At 42.0% G+C, this 25,198-nt stretch overlaps 4 protein-coding genes across 9 annotated transcripts in view; 2 read left to right on the top strand and 2 right to left on the bottom strand.

Annotated features, from left to right (window-relative positions):
* rad52 (RAD52 homolog, DNA repair protein) overlaps positions 1-870 on the bottom strand; it is a 5,856-nt gene extending 4,986 nt beyond the window's left edge. The window contains exon 1 of the mRNA XM_014012287.1: positions 783-870. The gene's annotated coding sequence lies outside the window, so the exon portion shown is untranslated. The remainder of the gene's footprint in view (positions 1-782) is intronic.
* Positions 473-9,487, top strand: prr5a (proline rich 5a (renal)). Of its 6 annotated transcripts, none has more exons than XM_014012283.1 (12): positions 473-704; positions 1,465-1,527; positions 1,623-1,768; positions 4,382-4,507; positions 4,591-4,671; positions 5,980-6,028; positions 6,114-6,171; positions 6,278-6,369; positions 6,449-6,589; positions 7,484-7,619; positions 7,696-7,974; positions 8,061-9,487. In XM_014012283.1, the coding sequence occupies exons 3-12, from the start codon at positions 1,623-1,625 to the stop codon at positions 8,327-8,329; spliced, it is 1,377 nt and encodes a 458-aa protein (XP_013867737.1). In that variant the 5' UTR covers positions 473-704; positions 1,465-1,527; the 3' UTR covers positions 8,330-9,487. The 6 variants fall into 6 exon arrangements, with proteins under 6 accessions (XP_013867737.1, XP_013867734.1, XP_013867736.1 ...); XM_014012280.1 differs by having other exon boundaries at positions 1,460-1,527; XM_014012282.1 differs by having other exon boundaries at positions 473-749; positions 1,460-1,527.
* Positions 9,488-10,285: 798 nt separating this feature from the next.
* On the top strand, positions 10,286-12,087 carry LOC106520298 (transmembrane protein 60). Its single transcript, XM_014012293.1, has 2 exons — positions 10,286-10,499; positions 10,643-12,087. The coding sequence occupies exon 2, from the start codon at positions 10,704-10,706 to the stop codon at positions 11,079-11,081; it is 378 nt and encodes a 125-aa protein (XP_013867747.1). The 5' UTR covers positions 10,286-10,499; positions 10,643-10,703; the 3' UTR covers positions 11,082-12,087.
* Positions 12,088-12,766: 679 nt separating this feature from the next.
* On the bottom strand, positions 12,767-25,149 carry LOC106520291 (round spermatid basic protein 1-like). The gene is made up of 9 exons (XM_014012267.1): positions 24,642-25,149; positions 24,269-24,391; positions 23,373-23,989; positions 22,796-22,849; positions 17,656-17,793; positions 17,386-17,528; positions 16,780-16,947; positions 16,455-16,566; positions 12,767-15,088 (listed from the first exon to the last, which is right to left on the bottom strand). Exons 1-9 carry the CDS (start codon positions 25,129-25,131, stop codon positions 13,505-13,507), a joined length of 3,429 nt encoding a protein of 1,142 aa, XP_013867721.1. The 5' UTR covers positions 25,132-25,149; the 3' UTR covers positions 12,767-13,504.
* Between the last annotated feature and the right edge of the window lie 49 nt (positions 25,150-25,198).

Below are 25,198 nucleotides of genomic sequence, written 5' to 3'. Positions count from 1 at the left end.
AATTATGTCTGTTCTCTGTTGTCATTTCGCACCTCTTTTTGGAGATGAGACGCATCTTCTTCTTTTTTATTTTATTTTATTTATTTTTTTAGATCTTTGGGATTTCTGCAACTAACCAGTGGTTGTTTAGTAATTGCACCACATTCCACACATTTGGTATTATTTGTGTCTAGAATTTAGCTAATGTTTTTTAGCCTTTAGCAATAGCTAAAGCTGTTGCTAAAGGCTAAACTGAATGCTAATAGCATTCAGTTTGTTTTTTTTTTTTTTATCTTCAAGTTTCAGGTTCTTCAGCTAATTTCCGTCAAGTCATTCAACAGTCATCTACACAGAACAGGTCATTTCTCTGGTTTCATCCTGAAATCTGCTCTTATTTTGTTTCCAATCAGCTTCGATGAATATGATGACGATAAACAATGCGCGTCCACGTGCTTTTATGCTCGTGCCCGCGGCCAGGTTGCATCGTCAAAACAAAGCGGGGGCGAGCCGGAGCCAAGCGGTGAGCGCGAGCAGCAAAAACGACGGTTCCTGCCTCGTGAATGAACCCACCCACCCCCATTCTCCTTTTCTTTCCACCGTCCGTCGGCACCCCCATGCCCGTCGGGGTGCGCACACCGGCGGGGACCAGCAGAGGAGCCTCCCGCTGAGGAGCCCCGGACCGTAGCCGCCTCATCCCCGCCGGGGGAGCGACGCGACCAGGAGCGGTGAGTGGGGCTGCTGTGGGCGGGCTGAGGCGCGTCACACACACGGTAACTTTGTGGCTTTTTATCCACAGTTTTTACCTGTTTTGGTTTCATCCATGACCTTTTAGCGCGCGTCCACTCAGCGGTGGTTGTTGTTTACTCCACCAGTCTGCTCTAATACTTCATTTATACAGGTATAAAATACATAAATGAAATAAAAAAGCTCCACGTACGCACGGCTGACTGGCTGAACCCCCCTCCCTCCTCCTCCTCCTGTAGGCTAAACGTGGACTGTTGATGTCTGCTCCGATCGATTTGGGAAAATAACYAACAATCAGTGCGTGTAGGTTATAATAATTAATATATATGAGACAAAAATGAAGCGAATTCGACCTAAAAAAGGAGGCATCGAGAGGATCTGAGAGCAGCAGACAGTCAATGAGGAGGAGGAGGAGAACAAAAGCAGAAAAGCCCAGACTGGCGTGGCTCTTCATCTCTCAGTCTGGCTCAGATCCAAACCGATTTACGCCAGTCTTTTTAAAAACCATAACAATATAAGCAGAGATAAAAGGGATGCAGGTCTTTGTTCTGAGGGGGTCTGGTTTTCTGGCCTCAGACCAGGGCATGGTGCTTCACTGTACAATGTGTCCCTGCAGCAGGGAGCAGAGAGGCAGGCCCTCTGAGCTCCTTACAGGAACTGCTCACTCACTCTGATGCGTGTACAAACATGCGTTTCCTCTTTTTTTCCCCCACTCTGATGCAACGTGTGATTCCAGTAAAGCTGGATGTGGAAGTCTGATTGCAAAAYCGAAGCTGCCGAACGGCAAGTAACTTCCGTAAACAGGTGACGAAAATGTGGTTTCTGTGCAGCTCCACCAGACCTTAAATCACCCCGCATGACTTCACTTTAACCRCATTTTGCTTTCTTTTCCTGCTCAGATGCTCGATGGACTCCGGCGGAGGCATCACGCCTCCCGCTCCTCCCCCAGACCCCTGTCTCTCAACTTCAGCACCTTCTCGGCGGCCCCCCTGAGCCCGGACCTGGATGGCGGCAGCACCAACCCCAGTGAGCACCCCATCAGGAGGTGAGGCTCAGCTCCCWGCATGTGACTCACATCTTCACAGCGCAGAGCATCCTGGGAAATCTGTGTGAAATATTCATTATCGTCCACGTAGAAAAAACAAAACAAAAGGAATCCCATCGTTTGTGATTTTATCACCCAGCTGAGCTCTGCCTGCAACACATGCTGGCCTCGTGATCGTCCTCTCCTGGTGGGATGCTTTGCTTTATGAGTGTTTGTGCCCTTTTTTGCTTCTGGTGTTTTCTGTTTGCGTGAGTGGGCGTGAGGTGGTGGTGGTGGGGGGTCTGTTGTTTATCAGCAGAGAGCTTCAGGACTGCGTGGGTTTGAACTCATCAGGTCTTTTATTTTTTTAATTATTTCGGAGAGCTTATTTTTCAACAAGTTGTGCCTGAATCTACGCAAACGTTTAAATTCAGGGCATTTTTTTTCTCTTTAACATATACTGTATAGGCCTAGCATTAAAGTGGGGTGGRGGTGGGGGGGGGTCGCAATTAAGCTGCATCTGTGCTCCTGAAATAAATCAGAATTTGGAGACTCATGTCCCCTAAAGAGGATGTCCCACTTAGAGAGACGGTGCAATAAATCTTCTGGAAGGTTTGTGGTTCTGCTCGGTCCAGAACCACAGGATGATCGCTCCATACTGGCTATTATTAATATTTATTACGTACACAAAATCCTCGTTGAGTGTCTTGAAAGGATCTATCATTGTATCATTATTCCCCAAATTCCARTTTTTATTTTGGTATTAGTTAGCTGATGAGCAAGTTGTGAAACCTGGACGTGTCTCTTAATGAAGGGAGCCTCGTTACTTTCCGCTTCAAAGTTTTTGACCTTTTTGTGTCGCACAGCATGCAAGAAACGTGCATATTAAACATGCATGTTATGCATCAAAACGCGCGGCTGGATCAGACTTTAGGTTAAGACTGTGGGTAGCCGTACGTTTTGCAGAAAAACAACAATGGAGGTCAATGGGATGTTGGTGAAACGTGGGAGAACCCAGTCCTCTTTGGAGCTCCACGTCTCACACAGACTTCACCGTAAAAAACATCATTCAGTTTAAACCACCGTACTCTGAATGTGTCTGAACTGGCATTTTGATTTTACTGTTTTTAAACAATCCCGGTTTACATTTTAGGATTTWAAAAAAAAAAATATCAGTCGATGATGTCAAACACAAAATTTTTGAGCTGCCTTAACATTTTTAAATACTTCCCACTCAACTCTTTTTGCTTCATATACAAATTATAGATCAAAATGTTGGTGTTTTTGTCTAATCACTTTGCTACAGTCAGGATGCAAAGCTTACATAAGGGTGTAAAGAAATATCGATACACTGAAACATCGTGATATTAGTATAACGCTAACTCAGATGTTAGTTTGAGTTGAGTTTTTTTAAACACAGACTCTTTTAGAGAAAAAAATGGCAGTATATAGCGATATGTAGCATCATATCACCAACCTCTTGCAAATACACATCAGTAAAATTCATAGAGTTCAGTTTTGTTTTAGCTCAGAATTTGAGATTTGTTTTTCAGTTTGTTTCTGTAACTTTAGGGAGTGAGAGACACTGGTGCGTGGTTGYCACGGTGACCTTCACGAGCCATCGGTTTGTACTTATCGTGTGCAATTAATCGTCAGAAAAACTGTCGACAATTCATCTTTGCCACTGTGGAATGTGGCAAAGATTATATACGACCTGCAACATGATGATGACAGACCCTTGTGTGCGACACTTGCACTATCACATGGCGGCGCAGAGAAATTAATGCTAACTCTAACTCTATAAATTTGTTTATTCGCCTGAAGCACCGGCTTAAACTGGAGTAGGAGGAAAGCCAGAAAATGTGGACGAAGGCCACAACGTCAGCTACATGCAGGTTCAGCTGTCCTCTATTAATCGTCATAATAATTATCGACTAAATGTCACGATTAATCGTGATAAAAAAATTATGTCAGTATTGCCCAACCCTAGTGTGTACATCTAAACCCTTCAGGATATCTCTCTGCTGAGAGATTTTAAAACAGCTTCTGAGGAAATTTACAAGGTTAAAACGTTCATTCAGGTTCCTGTTTGGGCTGTTTTGTTTTTTTCTTGTCTGTTCACGGCCAGCTGTGGAGCAGCAGGAAACCCTCCCACCCCACCCTTTGTTGTTTTTGTCCTTCTTTTATTGTTCCGCTACTTCCTATTCCATTTTTCGCCTCTGTCAATAAAAAAAAAAGCACACGACTTCCTCGTCCTCCTCTTCACAAAGCACAGCAGCAGCTTCAGGCCTGCTTACCCTGCAGTTCCTCTGGCATCTGTGCTCTGCATAAATATTGGTTTGCATCAATGGCTGTATTGTAGCGGCGGCGAGGCGGAGAGGGAGGAAGAGTCTGCCCCCCAGCAGAGCATGTGCTATTGTTTTCTGCCGCTGCGAGGGCCGAGGCGGTGCGGTGACACCGTGCTTCACCTCCCAGCCGGACTCCGCCCTTCCTGCCCTCCCCGGCGCAGAGCCCCGTCTCTCAGCACTCTGTCCCTCTCCTTCTCCGTCGCCGGCTGCTCTGTTGACCTCTTCCTCTCTGTTTATGACCTCCTCTTCTTCACCTCTCCTCCCTCTCTGTCTGCCCCCCCATGAGGACTCTGCACCGGCTCAAGTTGATGAGCTCTCCGAGCCTCAGCGAGCTCGGGAAGAGTGAGAAGAGTTCACCGGAGGACCGAGGGGAGAAGCAGAAGCGGGCGGGAGCCAACGCCACCTGGAACAGGTACACCTGGTGCAGCCGGGGGGCGAGAATAYGCTGCGTTCAGGACAGTTGGTGTATTTTAGTTTTCCTGTTCTGCCTTGCAGCATCCACAACGCTGTCATAGCAGTCTTCCAGAAGAAAGGCTTGGCCGATAACGAACTCTACACCCTGAATGAAGGCGTTCGGTAGGTCCAGGGACACACAAACACGCAGCCAGCTTCGTCACTTTGTGCTGTAATCTGTGTAATTACTGTCTGTCCTGTTTGTCGACCTTGTTTGTGCGAGATGTGTATGTGGGGAACGCAGGAGTCACGCGGTCAGAACCAGATATCTCATTATCTCTCAACACCAGACCCATCACTTTTATCTGCCTCTCCGTTAGCCGCGTTAAAAATATTTACAGAAAAGCCACGAAAACACAAACACACACGTGTTTGTGAACACACACAAAGATCTGAACATCCTGTCAGATAACAAGGCTGTTCTCTAAAGATGTTTGTTTGTTTTTATCGTGCACCGTTCTGGCAATAAATGTTTTTGTTTTTCTTGTTTTGGTCCAGTCCTGTACACATTCACAAACAGCTTAAAGGCACATTTCAGATATTTTCAAGTAGGAGTTATGAGCAGTAAACCTTACAAATCACAACCATAGAGTTAAATAACACTAGACTGAAATGTATAGAATTGTTAATTCTGTTGACCTTAACTAGAAATAAAGTAAATTTATTATTATGGTCAACACTTGGAAAARGTGATACTTTAAATGATTAAACTTATTTCTACTGATATTGGCTAACCATCTTCTTAACAGGTCAGGTTTGTTAAATAGAAACTAAAAATTGTTAAACATGTAATATTATTTTACACTGTGTAAATATTATATAAATCAGAGGCAAAACCAGTTTGTATTGTAGCATGATTTGGCACAATGCTACACTCTGTATAACAATAAATGCTACAGAAGCTAATATCTGCTACCAATTCATAAATTAACAGTGATTACATCAAGTTTATAAGCTTTTTTCAATTTTAAACTCTTACATTACTGGCTTCAGTTCTGGTCAGATCACATCCACATTGAGATAAATAAGATCAAATGGGTTCTATTGGATTATATCACTCCCAGTTTTATATGACATGGCTATTAATTGAGGGTGTAAGAAAATATTGATACACTGAAATATCACGATATTTCATTTCTTGAGTCTGTATCGATTTTTAATTAAGGCTTAATGGATGGATGTTGTAAGAAGAAATGTGAAATATAAATGCAGTTTTTAAGTGTTCTGATTGCATAAAAACAAACTGAATTTAATCAGATTTTATGCAYGGTGTTCTCTTTTTACTGAGATTTTTAAAATTAGACTCTTGAAGAAAAAAATGGCAATTTACCATGATATATCATATTGTAACCCCTGAGTTGTCATACGTATCATATCACCAAATTCTTGAATCTAGCTGTAGCTCACTCTGACAAATTTTTGTTTTCTCAGACATCTGTTAAAGACTGAGCTGGGCTCCTTCTTCTCAGAATATCTTCAGGTAAAACATCTCTTGTGTTTTTATAATTTACCTGAAGCCCTCTGTGGTCACAGAAAAGCACCTGATTATTGTTTATTCTTCACAGAACCAGCTGCTGACAAAAGGGATGGTCATCCTCCGGGACAAGATAAGGTTCTATGAAGGTATGAGTGAATTTCATTGCAGTCAGAAAGGATTATTATTATTTTTTTGTTTGTTAGTTTACCTGCAGAATTGGTTCATCTTTCTGTCCTTTCCTGRCTCACGCAGGTCAGAAGTTACTCGATTCTCTGGCTGAGACTTGGGACTTTTTCTTCTGTGACGTCCTCTCCATGCTGCAGGCCATTTTTCACCCAGTTCAGGTGCACGACCACCTGAAGAGTCCCTTCTGAACTTTTCTTTTTTCTCTGACTCATGCTTAATGTTGCTGTTATCCCGCAGGGTAAGGAGCCGTCGGTCAGGCAGCTGGCTCTGCTTCACTTCAGGAACACCATAGTCCTGAGCGTAAAGTTGGAGGACGCCTTGTCTCGGCCACGGGCTCGCGTGCCCCCGTCTGTCACACAGATGTTGCTTATTCTGCAGGTGAGCCTTCAGACAACGAACCAAACCTCACTGAATATTCCAGCAGTCATCATGGGAAATAGTTGCAGTGAAAAAGGACCTGAGTGCAGAAGTGATTTACTACACCCAACAAAACAAAAGGTACAGCTGCCACATAAAATCCAACTCACAGATCCAACCAAARTGCTGTAAAAACTAAGGTGATGACTAAATGAAGAGCAGGTGTGCTGATTTACTAACAGCGAACAGGTGAAACCGGGGGGAGAAAGCAGCACACGTGGATTTACGGTGCAGAGCTGAGCTGACAAAGAGGAGTTTAACCAAAAAYCCAGATTAACCCACAAAAAGGAAATAATCCAAGAAAGCAAAGATCCAAGTCCAATTTAAACCACCACACCAGGATGTTAGGACCTGTCTAAACCCTGGTTAATTTAGACACTGAGCAAATTAACAACTTGAAGTATTTTATATAACATTTTCTTCTTATTGTTAGTTTTAATGGAATCTTTAAACTGATGCAGTTTTAGGGTCCTAAATTAGAGGTTTAATTACAGTTAATAGTGATAATTTACAGTTAATAGTCTGCTGAGATTAATTTGCACTGAAAATAGGCATTCTGATTCCTAATGTCAGATTCTGATAATCTACTGTCTCTAAAGCAAAACATCTTTTTTTATTATTCTTGCACAATTCTTTATATCATATTTTTATTAGTAGTAGTCATATCTTTGCTAGTCAGTGTTAATTTAGTTTTTTTTTTGTGTACTATTTATAGTTTGTAAAGTAACTAGTGTGTGAACCTCTGTAGGGAGGCTGCTGTGACACCTGAATTTCCCCTGGGCGGTACAATAAAAGCTATTTCTACTCTATTCTAACCCATCAGTGTGACTATAACATAAATTTTGTGTTTTTCAGGGGGTCCACGAGCCTCGCGGTGTRAATGAGGACTACTTACGGTTGGAGTCTCTGATTCAGAAGGTGGTCTCGCCCTACCTGGGCACCCATGGGCTTTATTCTGGAGACGAGGCTGAAGATCATTGCTGTGTTTTGGGTGGGTTGATAATCACAAAGAACGTTTGTATCTGTGGCGATCCTGTAGTTTAATAAAACCCTCTCTCGTTGCCCAGACAAGCGTTTGCCGTGGGGCTGGCCCAAGTCTGCAGAGCAGCTGTCTAAAAACCCCGTGGTACGATCGAAAAGCTACAACATTCCTCTGCTGCTGACCCCCGTGGCCGAGTACGACCCAGACGCCAGCTCGGTCGGCAGCGGAGGAATCCGGCGCCACTCGGCTTGTGAGATGATATCGTGCCTGGAGGAACAAGGACTGGCCTACTCGGACCTGTCTCCAGGATGTGAGCTGTCGGGCCCCTCCTCTAACAGACTGTGTGTGAGCTCTCAGTTCAACGGTATGACAGATGTTAGGATGTGCTCGTCCGCCCCGGTTAACGGTGATGAAAACCCATCATAACCCCGACTTATTTTCCCTTCATAGGAGCCGGAGCCGGCGCCATGGACTTGACTCTGTCGTCGCCCTCCATCCTTCATTCCTCCGGACCGCTCCACGGCACAGAGGCCACCACGACGGTGACCGACCTCAGCATGGGGGCGTCGTCCTCTCCGCCCAGCGAGTCCTCCAGCCCCGAAACCATAATAGGACAAGTCCTAGAGTCTGCCGGCTCAGACTCGGACGGGATTTTCATCGAGTTCCCGCGTCACCCCTCGGAGGGGCGGAGCTGCGAGGGCAGGCAGAGCATTGTGTAGCTGCGGCGCTTTTTGAAGCGTGTACGAAATCATTACAAAGAAAGWGCAGGTTCTTACTACATTTCATCCAATGGGTACCATCTTCCTTTTTACTTTTATACAATGGCTTTCCGTGACAACATTCTTCCGAGTGCTCTCACTGGTGGATGAAATCTTTTTAACTCTTAATGTAACATTTAAGCATCTAAAAAAATCATGCATGTTGAGTTAGTGGTACTGATGTTGCAGGACTGAAGATGAGTCACTCCTAAAGGATGCGTTTTATTATGGATAAAAACCAAACTCCTCAGTTAGCTCGTCCTATTAACAGACAGCGCCTCTGTAGCCAAATTAAATTCACTGCTTCATGTCAGAAAGCCTCAGTTGCACTATCAACCTTACGTCTTGGACTCTGTCCCCGTTAAAACTGAGTGGAGCATAAAATATGTAATAATCCACAGCTGAACTTAGTCCCCAGCTCCTAATGTGCACTGGTGCATGAGTTTGCAATCAAAAAGTATTGTATGCAAAAGAAAAGCAAGTTTTTTTATGTTATTTATGAGTGAAACAACATATCAGAAATTTACATCAAAAGAATTGTCTCCAGCAGAAACAACAAACTGAAATACAAGAAAAATACAGATTCTCCATTTAACTCGGTGAAGTTTCACAGATTTTTTGTTCTTTTTCGTAATGAGAGGATCAGAAGAATGCTACAAACTTGAAAYGTATTTGAACACATTTATTGATTTATTTTCTATTTATGTCATCTGAAACGATGCAAACTTATCTTCCTCGGAACAGTGTTTTCATTTTTCCGGGGAGTTTACTGAACAATATTGTTTTTATTTGTTTACATTTGACAAAAACGGGAAAATTTTCAACTGAATGTCGTCTCTCACACTGTAATTTGCACCACCACTACCATGTAAATAAAAACGTATTGTTGTTTTTTTGTTTTGTAGGATGGCTAGATAATGTAAAGGGAACATTTTTTTGTCAGTTGAATGAAATGTTAATAAGGGCTTTTTTAAGGAATATTTTTTAATGATGTTTTACCTCAAAAGCGTTTTGTACCGACTTTTTTGACAATCTATGATGTCTCTTGGAGTTGTACTTTGTATTAATTTGTTACTAGCCCAGTTTAAAAAAATAAATGCATTTGAGTAATATTTAAAATATTTGCAATATCTCATATTTAAAGTGATTTGTTATGACAAAAGTGTATTAGCCAAAAATTACTTAGGCATTTATAGCTACAAATACTGTACACTTTATTGTCAAAAGGCAATTATGGTTTTATACTTGTCTGTGTTTTTTTGGAAAATATCTCATGAACCACAGTGCAGACACTGAAACTTTATGGCTATAATCATTAGATCTACACCAACAACTTATTGAGTTCAGTTCAAGATGGCCGCCACAGCAAATGTGCATCAACAAACACAAAAATGTCTGAATCAAGTCAATTTTAAATTTAGCTAACATTTGGTGTAGTAGCTGAGAATCGTACCCAAGCATACTCAGCATTAACTGTTAGAGTTAATTCGTTAAAAAAATGTAGGATTTTATTTATTTAGCTGTTAATTGCATATTTTTAGTTGACCACCCAAAACGACTCCAAATATGCATGAGATTATTCTATTATTGTCAAATGACTTGGTTTATTCTTAAAAGAAAACTAACAGATGATAATTCTTAAGTGAGCATCAATAACTTTAAATAAACAAAAAGTTTGACTTCTATATAAGTGTATTCAGAAGCTCACAGCAATAACAATAAAAACAGGGAAACTGTTTCTTGAAATGACTTGTCAAAGTTTAAGCTTTTCCATTCACTGAAATGTTTTTGGTAATTTCACTCAATAAAACACTTTTATTTTAAATATGGCTACTTAATCTACTTTTAGGACTGGATGAAAATAAGATGCAAGTCAAGTTAGTGAATTATGCTTTTATTTTGAAAAGAGCGCCGGAAATAATTTTTTTAATTTCTGTTTTGAAAATGCAAACCGGAAGTCTTGTCTGTGCTGGTTTTTAGCTCGAAGCTAACATCTACGACGTGGTTGTTTTGCTGTTAAAAGCTCATGATTTTAAATATATCGACGTTTGTTTGTTTTGTATTTTCACCGAAGAGTTTTGGTTTCAAACTCTGGTTTTAAGGAAACAAATTGACTTTCCGCGTGAACTCGGTAAGATGTCTGAACATTGTTACAAGTGCTAATATTTGCTAAGTTCTTTTTTTTTTTTTTCAGTCTGAACTATGGTGCTGGATTTATTTGTTATCATCAGCAATTTATCATATAGAGAAAAAAAAGTATTTCTTCTACTTCAGGTCTGTGTTACCGCCTCTGTTCGCTGCCTGATGACCCTGGCGTGTTGCCACTTCGTCCTCGATGAAGATGTCCCTGGCTCAACGGGTTCTCCTGTCCTGGATCTTCGTCCTGATCTTCCTCATCATGCTTGTCCTCAAGCTGGACTCCAAAATCCACTGGAACTGGTTCCTAATCTTCCTCCCCGTGTGGACCTTTGACACCATCCTCATCCTGATGCTGATCGTGAAGATGGCAGGACGCTGCACGCAGAGCCTGAAGAGGAGGATTTGGTACCTGGCGGCCCTGCTGCTGAAGCTGGCCTTCTGCCTGACGCTGTGYTCCCGCCTGGAGAAGCTCACCAACGTGTTGGTCAGTGTGGTGTGTGTCCCTCTGTGGGTGCTGCTGGGTGGAGGGCTGGTGGAAYTGGGACTCAGTGTTTTTCACTTCAGAAGGGACTGAACTCAGAAAGACCTTATGAACAGGACAAACAATATTTATATTTAAGTCTCTAATGCACAACTGAAGACCAGTTCTGTCTGTAACATCAGCTGTTAGTTACTGCCTATGAAATGAATGGGTTGCAGGTTTATCCATCCATCTTTACCAGCTTCCTTTAGGGTTATGGGGTGGTTCATAAGACCGGGTACACACTGGACTGGTTTTAAGTCCATCACAAGGCCAAATAGAGACAAACAAGGCACTACTATTCACGGTTTCACTCACACTAGGGCCAGTTTAAGAGTTCCCAATTAACCCAACATCCATGGTTTTTGATSTWTGGGAAACGGTAGCACCAGGTAAACTACATTCAAAAAKGTCSSTGGCCAGGAGGCGRTCCTGTGACCTTCCTGAGAGAKGACACCACTGCTCCACTGTCCACCCAGTTGAGGGTTCATTGGGTTAGACCTTGGTAGCAACTTCACTTTAAATTGTAGACTTAAACACACAAGTCTGCATGCATGGGGGTGTCTTTAAAAATAAATCCAGCTTTTAYGTTTATGGATTCACATCAATGCCCTTTTACTCTTATAAAAGATAGTTTTGGCTTCAATTGTGGTTTTACGTGAAGCATTTAACTGTCAGGTTCTCACTAGAATAATGTGCAAATTCCCTGTGTGCCTGAAAATTAGTGCTATCACTTTATAAAACAAGCGAACACTATTTTMAAGTATAGTTTATATTCTGTACCATTCGAGTTTTACTGTAGTTGTGAATGAGGTATACGCAATCGCAAAATATTTAAACACCAACTCCAGTTTTGCTTTAGCTGCTGTCACATCTGGTTATGATGCTGTTACCTCATAGTCTCAATGTTTACACTCCTAATATTAAATTTTATGAGTTTTTGCATCGAGATCGGGGGAGAGGAGTTTAAAAATTCAGCKCTCTTTAATATCTGGACTGGAGCCTCTTTTTTTTATTTGTTCAGATGTCAACTTATAAAATAAAATGACTATAAAAAGCATGCTGGTTCAGTGTTTTATAGCAGTCGTTCCCAAAGTTGGGACCCACAGTGGGGTCCTGAATCATCAAGGTGGGGTCCTGAAAATATTTTCTGAATTACACTAAAAAATGACTTCTTTTTTTTTGCCTTTGTTGTTACAAAAGAATAACATTTAGTTACTTAAAATGGACAAAAATAGTGCAATAAATAATGTTACTATGCACTTGTTCATTTGATGAGAAAATAATGTAAATTATCAACTGACAATAGCTGGGGGACAGGTCACTGCTGCTGGCATTTTATGGGTCARAAGCTGGATAGWCTTTGCTTGCATGTCAAAYTGGTCCTTTAGTGAATGCTTTATTTTGATTTTGTTCATTATTTAAAGACCTGTCAAACCCAACTTTTATTTTCCCCAATTGTTTATCAGCTTTTAGTTAAAAATGTTTTTGAAAGAGTTCGATCAGGCTGGAGGTGACTGGATCATGCAATGCAGAATATTTAATGTATTTTCTTTCATCATTAGCCTACTATATACTTATCTAAATGTGTTTTTTTGTGTCACTGAGTCAATCCTAAATGTTCCTCAAACACAGAAGACTTGCTATCGGTACCTGGAGTTACCTGCCAAGCTATGCTGCCTTTAAAGACCCCTTAAAAATCAGATTTGCGTGTAACACAAAGCTAGACACAAAGTGACTTAGTCATCATTTTTGAACCATTTATTGAGAGGTTCTAATCAAGAGTATAAATCACACTACCAAGTTTTATCTTAGGAAATAAAATGTATTTACAACAGAATTTTCCCCACGYACGTTTGTTTCAAATAAAAACAGACAGTAAATGATATAAATAAGTTCTATGGAAAATAAAACCCGTCTTACAAAAAATATATGCAATTTCTGTATACATTTCTCACATTGGTGCTAATAACATCTATACTGTACAGTTTTGGTACATACAGTATCATTTACAGCCCTGTGAGAGTCTGAAAACAACTACTAGCTCTGATTTTGGAGTGTTAGAAACAGAAAAAAAAAAATTCAGCTCCGTGACCGACTTATCCCCAACAGTGATGAAATCATGAAGCAGGAAGGAAGATGGTTTTCAGATTGGCTAGACAGGTACCTAAAACAGGAGCTTTCAGAGTGAAGCTAAGTAGTGCACAGGCACTGACACGTGGGTCACATAACAATAAAGCCTACGTACATTTGCTAACAAACAGGAAGTGATCTACTTAGCTTACGTTTTTAGGCCTGTTAAAAACACCTGCAGAGTGCACCTTTGTTTCAGAGCATCACAGGTGAGTCAAAGTAGCAACGCTTCAACTTTATTACGTTAGAAAATATGTTGATGTCTGAAAGAAAGATGAGCTTTCAGATATTTTAACCAAACCTTGCTGTTGTACAGACAATAAAAAAAAGTGACATCCAGACATTCATAGTAAGAAGTCTTTTTGCGTTTGGTGTGTGTGTGTTTTTAGAGGCTGTTTTATTGAGTGCTGCTGTGGTCCGGAGTCCTGTAGCGCAGTGGCAGGTTTCCCCTGTAACGAGTCCTTTACTTTGAGTCCTTTAGAGGGCACCATAGTCCGCGAGTCTGATCCAGACTTGGAGGAAGAACCCCGAGAGTCAGTGAGATGCTGCTGAGGTTTCGGTCTGATGTCAGAGAGGGAAAAGGCCAACGTTTGGTGAGCCTCCATCGGTTTAAAGAGGTCAAAGGTGAAGAGCGTCCGTGCTGGTTTGTGTTCTGTCTGAGGAGGACCGCAGACAGCTTTTTTCTTTTCCTCCTTGCCGCTGACATCTTTCTCCTTTTTGCTGTCTTTCTTGACATGATGGGTGGTGTGTTTGTGTGATTTACCGTCCTCCCTCCCGAGTTTTCCTTGCAAACTCGATGTGCTGTCCTTTCCCTCCCTGTGGCCGCTCTTCTCCTTCTTCCCGTGTGAAGACTTGTGTTTATGAGTCCAGGAGTCCCGAGCCTCGTCTGTGTCGGAGCGCAGAGGAGCCTCCACCTGTGAGCTTCCCCTGTCTTTGTCGTGCTCCTTCTCTCTTTTGATGCTGGGTTGTGTTTTGGAGTCCGACTTCTCGTCCCTCTGAGCGGACACGGTGCTTTGAGAGTTTTTACTGCCCTCCCTCATTCGATCTTCATCCTCCCTTTTCTTTACCTGCAGTACAGGGCCACTCTCTTTGACCCTCTCCTTGTCTCGATCTCTGTCTTTCCCCCGATCTTTCTTCTCTTTACTCCTGTCCTTCTTTTCTTTAGTCCTCTCTTTTTCGTCTCTCTCCCTCTTTCCTTTATCCTTTTCTTTTTTGATAAGTGGTGTGTTGCAAGTGCTTCCTGTACCATCTTTACTCTTCTCTTTGGGAACCTGACCAGTCTTCTGCAGTCGCTCTTCCTCTGCGTCGCTTTCTTTCTTGATCTGTAAAGACTTGGAGGATGCGCCGTCCGCTCTGCCCTCCCCAGGACTCCTCTGCAGTGTTTGACAAGCGTCTGCACCTCCCTTGCCGTCTTCCTTTACGTCTTCCTCCGTTTTAGTTTCCGACGAGGTAGGTTTGAATAAAACCTCGTCTCTTTTATTCTCAGCAGAAGGCGGCGGCTGTGACGCAGACAACTTCATCTCCCCTTCGTCGTTTTGCTCCTCCTCCTTGAAATTCTGTATCAGTATTTGCAAAGGAGGCTCCTCCCGTTTCTCCACATCCTCCTCCTCCTCCTYCTTCAGCCCCTGCTGTAGAGCAAGGTCACAGTTATTCCTCTCTTCCTCCTCGTGTTCCTCCTCTTTGATATTGAGTGCCGTGTCTCTTGGTGAACACTTCTCGTCTTCGTGCACCTCCTCCTCCTCATGTTGGTGATACAGTTTGAGTCGGATATGCCAGGCCAGACTGCAGACAGCCGACACGGTCTTGAACTGGTGTACGACTCCTCTGGGGATGAAGTAGATGTCRTCGTGGTACAGTTGGATTCGGGCGTATCGGATCCCTTCCCTCCTCAGCTGGTTCAGCTTRGCGTCGTCGATCCACTGAACGCACTGCGGACAGGAACAAGTGAACAGGACATTCAGAAACCAAACATTTGCTCATGACATGGAGACCTGCAGTGATCGATTCATTTAGTATCATAAACACTGCTTGACACATTAGAAGTCTGCAGACTGCTTTTATTTTTAATGTTTTTAAACACGATGCAACAACTCCACAGCCTCGTGGATGCTGCTGCAGACCCATCTTAAACCAGACACCTGTCACTGCTCTGCTTTTAGGTGATCTGGGACACGTGTCTCACAGTCAGGTGCACTGATCACAGGACGGCCTGTTTTAATGAAATATGAGCTGCAGCTTTGTCTGCCTTACTAAGGTTGGGGAGGGAGAAAAAAGCACTGTTTGCATTTTAACCACCTTTAAATTATAATTCTGAGGAATAAAAAAAGGATGTTGAAGCAGGTGCAGATTATTCCAAATACTCCAACTTATTTACACAAGATACAGCTGCACAGCGGTCAAAATGGTTTAATTCAGACCCTCAGATGATTTTATAATCCCAAACTGTGGACTGGATTTTTTTTAATGTGCAACATTTAATTGGGGGCTGTGGCACAACAGCAATTTTGTGWCCAGAAAGTCACAGGTTCAATTCCCAGCTATGTTGCAGTGTCCTTGATCAAGAAACCTAACCCCTAACTGCATAGCTGCATTTGAGATACACAAGTGGAGCAGCGGGCAGCTATGTAAACACCCAGGGAGCAGTAAGGGATTAGGTGTCTCGCTCAAGGACACAATGACATCTGAGGCATGGCGGGGAATCAAACCCRTGACTTTCTGGTCCCAAGTCAGCTGCYGTACCGCTGCACCACTGCTGTCCTGCAATTAAATTAAACAAAACTATGCTAATGCCGTTTCCTAAATTTACTAAAAAAGGTTTAAACTGCGATAACTTCTTCACACAGAACAGAAATTTCCTTCAGATGTTTGTGTGTCTAGATGTGGGTGTGATGTTGTGTAAAATCTAACATGTTTCGAATCATCCAGCAGACTGAACAGGAACTGACTGAGTAAACATTGGAACGATATTTGCTCACTTAGCTTCTTAAACTTCTATCCAGCCATTAAGCTGCTCAGTTTGTCTGGTTTAACACAGATAAAACTGACTGAAAACCTGCAGAAGTCATAATCAAAATCTCTCTCTCTATATATATATATCTCTATCTATATATATCTATACCTATCTATATATATCTCTATCTATATATATATATATCTATCTATATATATTTATCTATCTATATATATTTATCTATCTATATCTATATATATATATATATCTATATCTATATATCTATATCTATATATATCTATATATATATAGAGATATAGATATAGACGAGGAATCAGACTCACCTGAGACAGCGGGGGTTCGTGGAGGTCCAGCTGCAGCCTCATGACYACATCAGGGAAATCTCCAGCGTGGAAACACACCACGTCTTTGGTGATCCGAGCAGGAGTGTCGCTGCTGTAAGACAACACACCAAACCCTCTTTAAAGATCTGATGTTGAATTTCATCACGAGTAAAAAGAAACGACAACCTGAGCATTTCCAACAAAACAGGATAACAGCGTAAAAGACGTGTACAGTAATTAGACACGTTTAGTCTTTTGAACAGTTTCTCGTTATCTTATAGAAACTGTATCAATCAGATTAAAATCAACGTGACTTTGCACTCACTCCTCTCCACAGCGCACAGCCTTCAGCACGCCGACAGCAGCAGTAGTTTGTCGCTCGAAGCCCTGACCGATGTGGTCAGCGTGAGCTCTCGTTCGGTCCTCGAACAGCATCTCTCTGGGCTCGCTGGTTCTGGGCAGGTACTGCARGTTCTTTATCTCATTAGTGGACCTGAAATGTTCACAGCAGTCAGGATTTACACGAGGCAAGTTAAAGCTCCTCAACACGGCATGTGTGAAGGAACAAAAATAAAATGTCATTTATTCAGAAGGCTATTTTTAAATTAAAACGAGTTTAGACGCTGCATCTGTAACTTCATAAAACCCTACATTATAGTGAGCTAAAATAAAATGTGCATGCTTGACAGCATATGTTTCTAATGAAGATGTAAGTGGTGGACACAGCAGCACCAATATTAACATTTTAGTAAAAACAGTAAAGAAAAATCAGATAATTGAGATTTATTGTCAATAAATCAGACATATATTTAAACTTATTGATGTTTTTAGTCTACAGTGCCTGTCAAAGACAGATGAAATCTTATAATTCCTAAAAGAGAGACTCCATGATGAACATCTGGAGTGTGTAAGAAGTTTGAACTCTGCACACCTTTTCCTTTTGAATGGTGACTTGGGCATATCWGCTATTGGGATCATCTGTTCTCCTGGTCTGACCCACATGATGGGGCCGTCGTCGCTCTCTCTGGGGCTCTGCAGCCGCAGACTGGAGAACGTCCCCCAGGGCAGAGTCCTCTGCACAAACGCAGGAGGAGAAACTTCAGGTTGCACAACGTGACTCAGCGACACACAGGAGGGGAGGCCAAACAGATGTCGACACATCTGTATTGACGTGACGACCCACAGATATGAGTGAACTCACCGACAGGAAGGGGGATTCCTCCAACATGCTGATGAATTCAGGGAAGTAGTCTCCGACCTCCTCGTCCACAGCTCCGACCAGGCTGACCTGCCGCATGGCTCCGGCTCGGTACGTTCCCTGGGAGTACGTCCGCTTCACCTGCAGGAGGCAACACGGGTCAGAACCAGCAGGTATCGCATCTGAGTCTAATACGATATGACAGCCAGCTGAACACCACAGGCAATTTTTTTTTTCAATCTTAAAGAAAAGAAGCTGATACTGGTACATGTTCTTCAAACCAACTACGTGACCTTTCCAGTGACCCTGCCTTTAATAATGCACTCAGAAAATCTCTACATTTATATATAAACAAAAGAAGAAAATGTCAGCACAACTTGAACAAGATAAGCTTCAGAACGAGCACAAGCTGCAAAGCAAAACCCCTGAAAATGTTCATTTTTTGCCACGGTTGAGATGTGAAGAAAATGAGTCCATAAAGACATCATCTACTGATCCAGGTGTAGCAGGCTAAATAAATCCCTGCTCAGATTAAACCTGGGTACAGTTTGGCCCAGACCAGAACATACCTGGATGTTTAAATTAGCCTAGCCTCCAGGCCAGAATACTCCTCCTGTATATATACCCACATATACCCATCATCTGACCTGAGAGGTATGAATATACCCATAAAGAGTTTTATGATTTCAGTCAGTTAGCTTCTCACTTACTTTACCKAACAAARCCGAACCCAGCAATAAAATGTTGAAAACTAAGCAGTTCTTGTGTTTATGACTCAACGTTACTAATATCATAGGGGTACGATCTGGCTTRAGTAGTATAAATTATCCTAGGACAATTTATACCCCAAAGTAAAAATTGGTCTAGACCAGCGGTCCTCATGGGCCTCTATCCTGCATGTTTTAGATGTTTCTCTGCTTCAACACCTGATTTGAATTACGTTTACACCAAACACGTTGCACGCCTCCAAAAWTCTCAAAACGCACGCATCTCGATGCTGGTGTCCAGTGAGGACAGACGCATTTGATGTGAACGTAGATGCGCTTCTTTAGACGTGCGATAGGAGACTTTTTAACCGTAGTTTCGATAACTTAMCAAACACGCCGACTTCCTCACTAATCGTCCTCCAGGCAAAGTCCTTCTTATTTCTATCACGATAACGGACACTGGAATGATCATAAATGATGGGACTATCAGTTTGTCCTCCATTGTTTGTGTGATCTGATTCTTCCGGGATTTCCAGCTCGTCACCAGTACGTGACTGAGCAGAGTCTCTCTGATTGGTTGATGCGACGCGTCGAGCGGCAAAAGTTCAGATTTTCCAACTCATGCGTCGGACGCTTTGGACGTGCCGCACCCACGGAAAATGCTCATGATGTGTGCACCGCTTCCAAATGCGCTGCTCGGTTTCTAGACGTCCCTAGATGCGCATCCACCATTGACTGCATGTAAACCAGATGCTCCTGATGCTCAAAACGTATTTGGTGTAAATGTAACATCAATGAGTGACTAACAGGCTTCAGCTAAATTTTAATATCTGCTGAAGAGTGGGGGGAAACAACTAAAACATGCAGGGTAGTGGCCTTAGTATACCTGGGATATAATCTAATCCTGGGGGTATACCATGGACTGTTGCATTAATAAATAAATTCGCACATTTTCTTCCTAATCAGTCTTTAAACTCAACTTTTCTAACAGGTTCGTCTTCAGATTTAACCAACGCTTTCTGGTAAAAATATAAAAAGAAAGTAAATAAAGGACGTTCTGATGTTGGTGATGAATAAAAATTAAAAACAAGTTTGACTTGAAACTTTTTGGTCAGATTTGGCCTTACCATCTGACTGTCTGTACAATCTAATGTGTATACAGCTTTATGTTTAATCACCTGGAATTTAAACCTCACACTTCCCCCACAGGTCTGAACTGTCCTGAAACAAACTCACATCAGACAGTCAGCTGAGCAACAACCAGGGTCCTAAACCGTTAAACTAGTTGTTGCAACTAACCTGATAAAAAGTAGTGCAATGACAATAAATACCAGGAGATTAAAAAGCTCTATCAAGCTCTASTTTTCATCTCCTCGGGTGAAATCGACACTAAAGATGTTCTTTCCACTTTAAATCGTTTGTGTGTTTTTTTCCAGCTCAGACGTGTCGAGCACGAGGAGCAGAGAGCGACGCGTTGAGAGCAGATTCCCTCTGAAGCCTCTGCAGGTACGAGCTGAAAGAGAAAAGTCTCTGGCGTGCCGTGCATTCGAGCCCAAGTTCACATTGTGATTTTTTTTAAAGCTGAGAAAATAAAGTTTGAACCTCTGKGTAATCCGTTTTAGTCGAGAGGGAAAAAAAGGAGTCGATCCAAACGTGGATTTGAGGCGGAACAAAGTGTGACTGAGTCGTCCTTCACACGCGCYGATTAATTATTTCTGTGATCAGAGTGAACAACTTCTTTCTTTGTGAGGAAAACAAACAAGACGTTTCAATACAATGTCAAAAGTGAAATCACAACAGTGTCRATTTATTTTATCTGGATTATCTTTGTCTTAGGGATGGACCGATAYGAAAATTTCAGCTAATATYGRTACMCAATATAATTATCGCTGTTATAGCCAATAACCAATATTTACCGATGTTACAGAAACACACAAATTATATTATACATATACGCACAAACACACTTGGGTCTTTTTTTKWTAYGGTAAATAAATGACCAGACCTCTGACATGGCTCTACTTCAGGTATTCCTGGCTGTGCAGCATCAGCATCACTATTATGATCAAACAGATGGTGCTCAACCAACCATCTCCCCTCCCAAAACAGAAACACAAACTAAAAAGTGGGAAATCAATATCGAACATTAATATCGGCCCAGTTTTACATATTGGACCAATACCGATATTCTAAAAAATTACCAATATCATCCAATACCGATACGAATATTGATATATTGTGCATCCCTACTTTGTTTTCTTCTGTAACTCATTTAAGGGACTGTAGTAAAATAAAGAATTTTTTAAAAATTGTTAAATGATAAAAGGCCATAGTAAATAAAAGTCTTATAAAAAATTTCTTGTAAATTCTGACTCATAATTATGATGGACCGAGAAAAGCTAAATTAACATTTCTTTTGTCATAAAACATTTAAAAAAATGTAACAAAATGATTTTCTTACAAAAAAAATACTGAAGTGATAAGTTGCCTTAATTAAAACAACTCACACTGTAAGGAGAAATTAACAACTGCAAAAATCTGAGCAGAAATGATTTAACTCATAATTAGCGCATAATTGGCCATGGTCGTCGTCTCTATGTCCTTCTTTCCCAGCACCTCCATCTTCACCGGCGTGTTGGGGAACTTGCACTTGAAGTAGTCCAGGAAGTCGGGGAGGTAGGAAAGTCTAAAATGTTAATTTAAGAGATAAAAAAGGCTTGTTTAAAGCTATTTAACTCTTTTTTCCTGACAGAGCGAGGTTTCCATTTCTGACTTTATTAATTAAGAGTTAATTTTCATACAGGTGATGACAAATCTGAAAATAAAACCTGAGGACAGACTCAAATAACCCCAAACAGATAAAACATCAAAAACAATCCAGTATCCAGCACCAGTTGGGAAATCATTTAATTTAGTCATGTTTTGTCTTTGAGAACTCTGTTTCAAGTTGCTCTTGACTTTGTTTACCATAAACATATCAATAAAAACAGCTTGAACACCAAAGAAGCCAAAACCTGACCTCTAATAAGAAGCTGTGATCCAGTGAGAACTAAACACAAACACACACACACACACACACACACACACACACACACACACACACACACCTCACCATTATTTCAAGCACTGAATTCCTGAATCTATAACTACCAAATGTAAGCTCAGTCTCAGCAGAAACCGACACGTTGTACCGGCCTGAAAGCAAAAGCAGTCAGGGATTAAYTCAGTCGCTTAACTTGAGGGCTTTAAGTGCTGCTTCACTGTTTGCCAATATGGGAAATTACATCTACAGTTGATTTCAATGAGCAGAACAAGATAAAAAAAAAATCAGGAAATCTGCTGGAGTTAGAATCATCTGTACATCTTGAAATGACTTGACCTAAAAAGTAAATAAACTCTGGCATCAATTATAATAATATATTTTCTGTCCTGAGCCGATTTATTCAACCTCCATGTGTGTTAAACTGAGGCTTAAAATGACAAACACAAGCTTGGACTTTTAGTAAATGATTGTTGTCAGACTGCGCTGCGGCGCTCCCCAACAACCAATCCTACAACACTCCAAACCAATCACAGCAGCTCTACTTATCTATCAGAACAYTTTAAAGCACGGATCAGCTGTCAAAGTTTCTCACAAAAAATGTTTGTCATTCAAAACAACAACGAGAAAATGTTTCACTGATAAAACATGTCCAAATTGTCAAATTAAATCCTGGGATTTGGGATTATAAAACACTGCTGCATTTTTAAAAACACTATTTCAAATCTAAACAAAATGTTTGTGGAAACAAATCAAGAAAAACAAATATGAATAATCTGTATTTGGACCTCTCAAACAGAAACAAGCAGACTTATTGTTTTATTATRACAAAGCACCGTCAAACAGAGTGCTACCTTTGGTTTAATTTTTAATCCACCCACTCTGAGGTGACCATCGAGCCTAGTGGATGTTTGGAGCAGACAGGTTTTTTGTTTTTAAATCAGTGTATTTCAGCATAAACGGTTTGAAAAACTGCATTTCTGGGTGCGCACAWTACTTTGTCATCAACCTTCACACATGTTCGCTGGCTTTGTTCCTACCTCTGCAGCTGCCYCAGCGTTTATGATTTAATTTGTTAAAGCACTTCTGAAATGAAGATAGGCGGACCTGGACAAGTTTGTTTTTTTAAATAATCGTTGTGCGTTTAATAGCTTAGACATTTGGCACAGATGTCCGGGTGTCAAAATAAAGCTGTAGAGCTTGAGATGTGCTGAAAATGTCAGCGAAAACGTCAGATGGATTGGAGACACCTGCTACAATTTTGTGTTARGGAAAGCAGTCGCACAAACTCTCTAAACTCAAACAATAGAGTCGTGTACATTTGTAGACGGTGTACATTGTAGACGTACAACCTCCAGCAAATTCTAAAGAGGGAAATTAAAAACGATCTTCTCACCTGAGAGTGAAAATTGGCCATGGTCGTCGTCTCTATGTCCTTCTTTCCCAGCACCTCCATCTTCACCGGCGTGTTGGGGAACTTGCACTTGAAGTAGTCCAGGAAGTCGGGGAGGTAGGAAAGTCTAAAATGTTAATTTAAGAGATAAAAAAGGCTTGTTTAAAGCTATTTAACTCTTTTTTCCTGACAGAGCGAGGTTTCCATTTCTGACTTTATTAATTAAGAGTTAATTTTCATACAGGTGATGACAAATCTGAAAATAAAACCTGAGGACAGACTCAAATAACCCCAAACAGATAAAACATCAAAAACAATCCAGTATCCAGCACCAGTTGGGAAATCATTTAATTTAGTCATGTTTTGTCTTTGAGAACTCTGTTTCAAGTTGCTCTTGACTTTGTTTACCATAAACATATCAATAAAAACAGCTTGAACACCAAAGAAGCCAAAACCTGACCTCTAATAAGAAGCTGTGATCCAGTGAGAACTAAACACAAACACACACACACACACACACACACACACACACACACNAATTGGCCATGGTCGTCGTCTCTATGTCCTTCTTTCCCAGCACCTCCATCTTCACCGGCGTGTTGGGGAACTTGCACTTGAAGTAGTCCAGGAAGTCGGGGAGGTAGGAAGCCGCTCCGTGGATGATTCCCATCACGAAGCACGCGGCGTGAGCCTTGTCCTCGCTGAACGACAGGGACACAAACTCCTCGGCGAAGCGCTCCATCTCGGGCGRAGACAGGCAGGAGAGCTGCTCGATGTAGGCGTGTGCCACCGAGGCCCCCCCGTTGGCCTGCTGCTCGATGTGGATCAGCTGGCCGAACTCCAGCCCCGGCAGTACAGGCGCCGGGGTGCAGTGGAGCGGGGAGTTGTAGCTGAAGCCGTCTCGGATCATGGAGGAGATGCTGTTGGAGGTAGTGGCGGTGGCAGCAGGATCCTGGTGGTGTTGTGGGGTCGTGTGGATGTAAGTGTTGCCGTTGTCTCCGTTCATCTGACCGAGGAGCTCGGGCAGACCGAGAGAAAACCCAGAGCACATGGTCTGGCACGAGCGGTGATACATTTTGGGACGGCTGTGCCTCTCCTTCGCTCGCTCGCCATCTTTGTGCTTCTTTTTCTTCTTCTTCTTGAGTTTCTTCAGCAGCAGGTCCTCCTCTGACCCAGCCTTCAGCTTCTCCTTAGACTCTGTTGACAAGAACACAGACTGTTTTACAATCAAAGTAGAACACTGTGAAAATGTTGACATTTTTGTAACCGTGTTTCAAATATATTATTAGTCATCTAATACGACCATTAAGCATAAAAGCTTATTTTTATGCATAAAATATCAAGTTATGATGAGCTAGTCTGTTTTGATTTCTGTTTTGAGAACCAAACAGGACTTAACTTAATTTTGATCAATATGTTTTAATTTAATTTAGACCAAAAAAAGGTAACTTAAWTTCATCACTACTTAATTCCTACCTTTCTGAGAAGCAACATCTCCGTTTTCTCTCACAATGTCATGAACAGGAGGCATTTGGTGATTTTTCCACTCTTTATTCTTTTCTTTCTTCTTCTGCCTGTCTTTCTCCTTCACAATGTGATCTAAAGAGAGGAAGAGAGAAAACAGTGAGCAGTAATCCARCATTATTCATAACAAACATCAGAATTAACCAACAAACATTTCCACGTGTATTTACCACCATATGGGCCCAATACGGAGGCCTGGTGTGCAAGAAATTATTAAATAACTTCATAAATCATTTCCTGAGTATTAATTGTTGTTTAATTTGAATCTGAATATAAAGTGGTGAGGCAGGTTGTTGTAGAGAGCAGCCTAGCTGCGCGCTCCTACCTCTCTGCAGCGTTTTCACGTCGCCGTTCTCCGTCTTTGTATGGCAGCTAGCGGGGCTCACTTTCTCCATAGCGACGGCGGAGCTCCGCGGGGCTTCGTCGCCTCTCTCCTTCTCCTTGTGTCGTTTCTCTTTCGCCTTTTTCGCTTTGTGGGGCGAGGCGAGGAAGTTGCTGATTTTGAAGATCTTTCGGACCGGAGTGGCGGGCATTACGGAGGCGGTGGGGTGGCTCGTCTTGGCCGGGCCGAAACTCCATTTCGCTGGGCTTCCACAACTCTGCTTCCCGTTGTGTTTTTCCCCTGCGCACGCCTCTCCGTTCAGCTTCCTGTGCTTCAGGCCCTTCTCCTCCACCCGAACCTTCTTGGGGGTAGGCGGGAAAATGTCACTGGAAGACTGCGGACGGCTCTCTGGCGGCCGTTTGGCTAACAGTGGTTTGGGGGAATTTGTTTTGCTGTTCGCTGCGAAATGCATGGAGTCAACGGACTCGGCCATCTTGGAAGTTTCTATTTTTTACGGTCCGACGTAACTAGTGCGTGAGAGCTCTGCTGAGGGCGGGGCT

Source organism: Austrofundulus limnaeus, unplaced genomic scaffold (genome assembly GCF_001266775.1).
Source record: "Austrofundulus limnaeus strain Quisiro unplaced genomic scaffold, Austrofundulus_limnaeus-1.0 Scaffold90, whole genome shotgun sequence".
NCBI lineage: Eukaryota > Metazoa > Chordata > Actinopteri > Cyprinodontiformes > Rivulidae > Austrofundulus > Austrofundulus limnaeus.
This window is presented reverse-complemented; position numbering and strand designations above follow the sequence as displayed.